At 38.3% G+C, this 8,053-nt stretch overlaps 1 protein-coding gene across 5 annotated transcripts in view; it reads left to right on the top strand.

The window, feature by feature from the left end:
- Wnk3 (WNK lysine deficient protein kinase 3) overlaps positions 1-8,053 on the top strand; it is a 200,532-nt gene that overhangs the window by 77,245 nt on the left and 115,234 nt on the right. For 4 of the 5 annotated variants that reach the window (XM_013502859.1, XM_013502858.1, XM_013502860.1 and 1 more), the window contains exons 8-10: positions 2,639-2,933; positions 5,171-5,364; positions 5,764-5,907. In XM_013502859.1, coding sequence (XP_013358313.1) covers positions 2,639-2,933; positions 5,171-5,364; positions 5,764-5,907 — 633 coding nt within the window. The remainder of the gene's footprint in view (positions 1-2,638; positions 2,934-5,170; positions 5,365-5,763; positions 5,908-8,053) is intronic. The other variant, XM_013502861.1, reaches the window with a different exon arrangement.

Below are 8,053 nucleotides of genomic sequence, written 5' to 3'. Positions count from 1 at the left end.
CTTTCCTTTCCTCTTTCCTTTCCTCTTTCCTTTCCTCTTTCCTTTCCCCTTCCCTTTCCTTTCCTTTCCTTTCCTTTCCTTTCCTTTCCTTTCCTTTCCTTTCCTTTCCTTTCCTTTCCTTTCCTTTCCTTTCCTTTGTACTGTAGGCTGGCTTTGAACTTGCAGTGATCCTCTTGGCTCAGTTTCCCAAGTTCTGGGATTACAGGAATGCACCACCACACTTGGCTTCTGTTTTCATTTTTTATGTTCCTTTTTTAGAGTAAGCATCTTGTTCTTTGTTCTGTTTATGCAACATTATCACAGCACTCTGTAAATTTAATGTTTTGACTCTCATTTTGAATACTGATTATATTAGTTTCCTAATGTTGCATAACAAATTTCATAACTTAAAATAGTAACTACATATTTATTATCTGCAAGTTATATCAGTCAGAAGTTGTGGTGGGCTTTGGATGATTCTCTACTTAGGATCTCACCAACCTATAATCAAGGCAATATTTGGCCTAATTGTTTTCTGAAGCTCTGAGGTAGAATCTGATTTTCGGCTCATCCAGGTGGTTGACAGAATTCAATTCCATATAGTTGTAAAGTTGAATTCCCTGTTTCTTTCCTAGTTATTAGCTAGAGATTGCTTTCAGCATCTAGAAGCTGTTTTTCAGTTTTTCATGTACACCTTACTCCATCTTAAAAGCCAGCAAGGCCATATTGAATCCTTCTCAAGTCATCTACTGGTTAAAGTTTCACCCAGATAGTCTCCCTAGCCTAAGGTCAACTGTGCCTTACAGAGCAAACACCATGATGGGAGTGCTTTCTCACCATATGGACAGGTTTGGAGATTAGGAGGGAACATCTTTGAGGGGCCATAATGTTTTTCACCACAAGGACAAATAAGCTGACTAGATGATGATTGCTTGTGTAGGACTGGTTAACTTTGACTATAGTAGGATATTTGGGTGGACCATTAACTGGACATCTTTAAAGGCATTTCTAAGTCTTTTATCTTGGGTTGATCATATTCTCCAGAGAAGCATCTTTCAGTGTCCTTTCTGGATTTAAGGGTGTGGTTACCATTTTGTTAGCAAGTAGCGAAGAGGGTCATTTCTGAATTAGACATCCAGCTACATACGCTCACGTAATTGTTTTGTTTTTAACATGGTAGTCACATCCTCAACTGTACTTCGTCTTCCATAGTCCAGTGATACTATCTTTTACTCTCCCCAGAGAAGAAAACTCTGGATTTTTAGAGAAAAGAGGAGCAATCATGCAAAGGTGTGGAATGGAGAGTAGGGTGTAGATACCTATGTAACTGATTTTTAGAACTGTTTAGCCTAATCTTCCTTATGTTAGCCATCTCTTTTGACTTTACCCTCAGTTGTAGAAGTACCTAGTGTTGCTAGTTCGTGTGATTTTTAAAGTATTCTTAAGTATAAATAGGAATGATTCTCAGTTTTCTATAGTTCACCTTTCTCAGATCTGCTAGCTTGCTTTTGTCTGTCTGTTTTCTATGGTCCAAGCTTTTAAACATGTTTTATCTTTCTCTTACTCTCCCTGTTATTGTGGGTTTATAATTTTAAAATACACTAACTGTGAGGTATTTTGCTTTTGAAGCTTTGAGAGGGAGCAAAATTGCACATGTGTTTTGTCTAGCATTTTAATCATTTTTCAACTACCATAAAATTTCCAAAAGTCTGCAGAACCCCCAAGATAGGCTTTTCTTTTTAGACAGAGTCTTGCTGTATAGTTCAGGCTGGCCTTAAATTTGCTATGTAGTCCAGGCTGGCCTTGTACTCTCAGTGATCCTACTGCCTCAGCCTCCCGAATGCTGGGATGACAGGTGTGTGCCAGCATGTTCGGCTCCAAGATATACTTTAAAAAGCAGACTGTAGGACTGAGAATAATATGCCATTGTACCTCCTCAAGCATTTCTGCCTCTCAGCCCTGTTCCTCTGAGACAACAAAGCAGAGCCCTTTCCTCTTTTCTCATTCTTCTAATGTCTAGTAAGACATAATACTTTGCTATGATAATTATTTCCCTGTGCCCAGAATGTTGATCTTCCTCCCAGACTTTATTTGTGATTTCCTTAATAGCTTGCTCATTCCTCTTTTGGCTTTAATCCAGGTCCAAACTTACTTTCTCTGTGACACTTTCTCTTGTTTCCTCCAGAGAGGCACGTGTTCCTTCTTCAGAGCTTTTTCAGCATCTCATTTTTTTTTACCTCATTTCATTTTAAGTTTATATCCATCTCACATTCCCAGATTTTGTGCTTATACAGGACAAATGACTAATTTAGTCATATGCATCTCTCTCATGCTCAGTATTCAGCACATTACAGACACTGTGGAATGATGAAACGCTTAATCTTTCACAAAACTTAATGGTAGTCATAAATTACCTGTAATAAGGCTCCACATACCATACTGAAGCATCATGTTTTGTTTATTTTTGTTTAAAATCTGAAAGTATTTTAGTAATGCTTGGTAATATTAATAGTTTTCTTATGTCAATTAAAGGCTCTTGCATATATATATATATGTCTTTGATTATAACATTTGGAACTTTGGACATAATATAATGTTGGTAGTGAAAAAAAAGGCTAAAATTTTAAATGTTAGCTTGTTTATTACATTTTGTTTGCAGGTCAAGTCTGGATTCTTCCATGAAAGTGATTCCAAAGCTGTTGCTAAATCCATTAGAGACCGGGTGACCCTGATAAAAAAGTCTAGAGAGAAGAAGCCTGCTGGTTGTTCGGAAGAACACAAAGATTCACAGTGCAAGTCTGTGGGAACGGTATTGACTCAGCATCAAACTACAACTGTGCCCCCTGCCCCTGCGCAGTACACCAGGGTTGAATGTGAAGAAACTGAAGTTGATCAGCATGTTAAGCAACAGCTTCTACAAAGAAAACCACAGCAGGATTGTTTGTCTGTTAGAGGTAAAAACAGATGCAATTTGAAAAATCAAGTTGTCTTTAAGTGGCATTCTGTGTTTTTCAAAGTGTTCTGTTATCTATCAGTTCTTTAAACTCTTCATAAAACCTCTGAAATAGGGTGAGTATCCTTATTTTAAAATTGAGAAAACTGGGCCAGGTGCAGTGGCACACGCCTGGAATCCCAGCATTTGGAACACCAAGGCAGAGAGGATTGTTGTGAATTTGAGGCCTGCCTGGGCTACATAGTGCATTCAAGGCCAGGTTTGTCTGTCTCAGAAAACCAAAAAATGAAATGAAATCAAATCAAATCGAGAAAGCTGGGCGCAAAAGCACATGCCTGTAATCCCAGTACTCCAGAAGCCAAGGCAGGAGGAACGCTATGAGTTCGAGGCCAGCCTGGGCTCTATAGTGAATTCAAGGCCAGCCTGAACTACATAGCGAGATCCTGTCTCAAAAAAACCAAAAAAAATTTTAAAAACAACAATAAAATTAAGAAATTGTTCTGGCTGGACACAGTGATGTATGTCTGTAGTCCCAGCCACTTGGGAGGGTGAGGTGGGAGGTTTTCTTGTTTTGTTTTTTTTTTTGTTTTTTGGTTTTTCTCCGGTACCGGGAACCGAACTCACGACCTTGCGCTTGCCAGGCAGGCGCTTTTGCCGCTGAGCTAAATCCCCAGCCCCCGGTGGGAGGTTTTCTTGACTCGAGGAATTTGAGACTAAGAAACATAGTGAGACTCTGTCTCAAAAAAAAAAAAAAAAAAAAAAAAAAAACAACTTAAAAATTGTTCATTGAATGTCTTTTCCAAGGTGTGAGTTACATAAGGATTGCATTCACTATTTTTATTCAGAGAAAAAGTAAAGTTTACTTGATATTGGGAGTTGAAATAGAGTGTCTATGTAGGCACTTTACCACTGAACTACATCCCCAGCCATTTTTATATTTTTTTGTCTTAAGATAGGAATCTTACTATGTAGTCCATCATTCATAATCTTCCTGTCTCGACCTCCCAAATAGCTAGGATTGCAGGTGTTTGCCACGACATTCAGACCTTACTAACACTTCTGGTTTTTGTTTTTGAGACAGGGTCTCACTATGTAGTGCAGGCTTGCCTTGAACTCACTTACATAGCCCAGGCTGGCCTCAAACTCACGGCGATCCTCCTGCTTTAGCCTCCGAGTGCTGAGATTATAGGCATGCTCCTAGTCTTACTAACACTTTTTTTTTGGTACCCGGAATCAAACTCAGGAACTTGTGCTTGCCAGGCAGGCACTTGTGCCACTGAGCTAAATCCCCAGCTCCTTACTAACACTTTCAAGAGTCTAATTTAAATCCTTTAGCAAAGAAAATTTAGAGCTAAAGATATCATTTATTCCTCAAGAAGGAATTTTGTAGATGTTAAGACTTTATCATTTTGAAGCCCTCTATTTTTTGTGAGGCACACACCTGTAATCCCAGAACTCTGGGAGGCTGAGGCATATAGATCACAAATTGAAGCCCAGCCTGGGTATCTTAGTGATGTAGTGAGACCCTCTCTCAAAAAATAACAAAGAGCAGTGTACAGCTCAGTTCAGTGGTCCTGGGTTCAATCCCCAGTATCACCAAGAAAAGTACTCTATTTTTTCCTGCTATAATGCATTCTTTTCTCTGGAAGTATACAATATTTGCATAGTAATAAGCAATTATTCTAAAATACATAGTTTTTCTACCCAGTTTCTAGGAGGAAGAGATTATGACACATTTTACTGAAATTGTAATGGTAAGTATAGTTTAGTTAGGGAGATACATGAAATGGTTAGCAAATAGAGTTAATTTGTATGTGATTCTTTGTTTTTAGGTTTTGTTTTGTGAAGAAAAGTATAGGACTGAAGATGTAGCTCAGTAGCGGACTGTGTGCTTAGCATATGTGAGGCCCTGGATTCTATCACCAGGCTTGAGGTGGGGGAGGGAGAGAAAGAGAGACGGAGGCAGAGAGAGAGAAGAGGGGAGAAAAAGAAAAGGAAGGAAGGATGAGTGAGGGAAGGAAATTTTAGTTGAACTACATTGTCAATATTTCATTGCTTAATATAGAGTTCACATGATTGTTTCTGATTTGCTCTTCAGTGTACATGCTTTTTGAAGTTCTTTTTGTTTGTCAGGGTAAAAATAATATCCATTAAAGAAACATTTATTGTTATCTATACAATTTAGACATTGTGCTTCAAATGTTCTTTTCTACCTGTTGCTTGTTTTATTTGCTATAGGTGATAATTTGTCCGAAGCAGAAGCTGGATCAGTTATACATTCAGATACTTCAAGCCAGCCCAGTTTACCCTATTCCTCAAACCAGATGATGAGCTCTCAAATGACTTCCAACATCCTGCAAGCCGACATAAATGTTCCAGGGCAAATTTATCCATCCCAGCAACTAGTAGGACATTGCCAGCAAATTTCAGGGGTGAGGAGAACTATTATATTTTAAGTATATAATAGTATGTTAAGCCGGGTGTGGTGGCACACGCCTGTAATCCCAGCACACGGAAGACTGAGGCAGGAGGATTGTTGTGAGTTCAAGACCAGCCTGGGCTACAAAGTGAGCTCAAGGCCAGCTTGAACTGCATAGTGAGACCCTGTCTCAAAAAGACAAAAAGAACATATATTAGCCAGGCATGGTGGCAACACGCCTGTGATCCCAGCATTCAGGAGGCTGAGGCTGGAGGATTGCTGAGAGTTCAAGGCCAGCCTGGGTTACATAGTGAGTTCAAAGCTAACCTGAACTGTATAGCGTGACCCTGTCTCAAGAAAGTATATTTATCATAACTGGGATAATTTACCTTTAATCTTTTTATCTTAATAGTTGCGTCCACAGCTGACTCAGCCCCAGATTTTGCCTGTGGTTCAAGGTCAGTCCACTGTTTTGCCTGTACATGTCCTTGGACCTACAGTTGTTTCACAGCCCCAAGTTTCCCCATTAACTGTCCAGAAGGTCTCACAGATAAAGGTAGGATACATTTTTATAGGCTCTGTATTTATTCAAACAAATTAATCCTGCCTAGATTTTTCTGAGAAGCAATTTATCTCTTTCATAAATTCATCATAGTCTAGATAAAAGTCACGGAAAGCTAAAATTTGTTTATGTTTTCCTTTACCCAAGAAATTTCTCTTGAGAATATGCCTAACATTGTATAGTTATAATCTGGAAACACTACTTATATAACTGAAGAAGCAATAGGAAACTGAGTTTATGGACAAAAGATTTATTTAGGACTCTGCTCTCTTCTTGGTAATAGTAGTTTGTTCTTTGTATCAAACTTCTCCAGCCTGGTTTGAATATGGAAGAATATGTGTTGCACTTAATCTGAAATAGTATTTCAGAGTCTGTAATAATTTCCAGCACATTCATTTACATTCTTGACTTGTTTTTGGTTCAGGTTTACTTCTGTAGGATAAATAAGAAGAATTTTTGTCTTTTAGACTTGTAAAGTCGGCATTATTCATTTCTGACCATGAATAAAATAGTCTTTGTGTGAGGTCATATATCCAGAGTACATTCTGGTTGCCTAAATTATAGACTCTTAACACATGGTTGGCCTTTTTTTTGCCTTCACACTGTTTATCTCTTTATCTCCACAACTCCCTTTATGTGCTTTTGTTCTCTGGAAATAAGATAGTCTAAGTTCCTGGGTATTCTCTAGTTAGCCAATAGCTGGTACAGTATGTGTTTCTTTTAAGAGATTGGTATATATTCATTTCCAGTTAATCAACAAACTTAACAACTATCACTTTCTAAAAATTACTATAAAAGTGTTGTTTGCTTACTTAAAATAGAGCCCATAAAGTTATAAAGAAGAAACTGGAAATCACCTGTTGTCCCTTTATCTAGAACAACTACTTTTAGAAGACAGTTTCTAGATTTGTCTTTTTTCTATGTACAAATCTATATTTTTGTTTATAGATATGTGTATATTACAAACATACTATTTTTTGTAGCCTGCCCTTGCATGTACTATATAGAACCCACATAAACAAGCACGTTGACTATCTGGGTCTTTTTTATGAACATGGTGGCCCGAGCTCTAGAAATTGTTACAGCTAACCCATATTTATTTCAGCCAGCTCGCTCCTCTTCTTGAGAGAGAATTTGCACTCATGATAGCTATCATACTGAAATCCTTTGCTTTTTCTCTTGGGAATTCCACTATTTAGTATGTGAAAGTATCAGATATTATGGAACCCTGCAGTGGACCCCTTTCTCCTACAAGGTGTTATGGTATATGGTGAAAAGAAAGAGCAGGAGGCAAAATGGCAGTGCAACAGGGATCTGGGATGGCCAGATGTTTATGGGGAGCAACAGGCCACAAGGCAGCCGGAACCTTGATATTTATTGATCACATTTACATTGAGGAAAATGATGAGGGGATTATCAGATGACTCAGAGAGCAGCCGTGGTTTTATGCTAATGAAGATCTTATGTTTTTTTTTTTAAATTTTAAAAATAAAAGGAGGAAAACATTAACAGACAACCTTTTACAAAATCGCAAAAGAACAGTACAGACAATACAGAGTTACAAACAAAGTGGTAGGAAATTAATGCTTGTTGTATTACATATTGATATCTTCACAGTGGTTTCTCATGAAAACAGATAGAGACATGCAATATTGATCAGTCAAGGACTCATTAACAGTTTCTTTCAGCAAAGAAATAGAAGACAGTAGATCTTATGTTGATGAGGATCACTTCTGATGACTCAGAGGGTGGCAGTGATCTTAAGCTGATGAGGATGGTGGGGAGAGAGGGCAGGTTAATAAGAAGTTTGCCTTTCCCCTGGTGAAGCCCTTTTTAAAAAATTACTACTTGGTTCTCAAGAAACCAGGATGTCTTCAGCTGATGTAATCTTGCCCAGGAGTCACAGCACCTGGGGACCATTGAGGCTTTAACTGTGACCAGAGGCACACAGAGTTATGTTTCTGCATAGCTTAACCAGCTCACATGGCAAGATACTAGACCTCGGATAAGCCCTAATCACAATTTAATTATGAAATAATTTTCCCCCAAAATTATATAGAATGGCCCTTGATAGTCAGATTCAGTTACTCTGAATCTTTGCCCGGGTTTCAGTGAATTATGTGGTAAGCGCAATAAATGA

The sequence above is a fragment of the Chinchilla lanigera genome, unplaced genomic scaffold (assembly GCF_000276665.1).
Source record: "Chinchilla lanigera isolate Chin_1 unplaced genomic scaffold, ChiLan1.0 scaffold00074, whole genome shotgun sequence".
NCBI lineage: Eukaryota > Metazoa > Chordata > Mammalia > Rodentia > Chinchillidae > Chinchilla > Chinchilla lanigera.
Note: the sequence above shows the minus strand (reverse complement) of the source record. Positions and strands in the feature narration are given on the sequence as shown.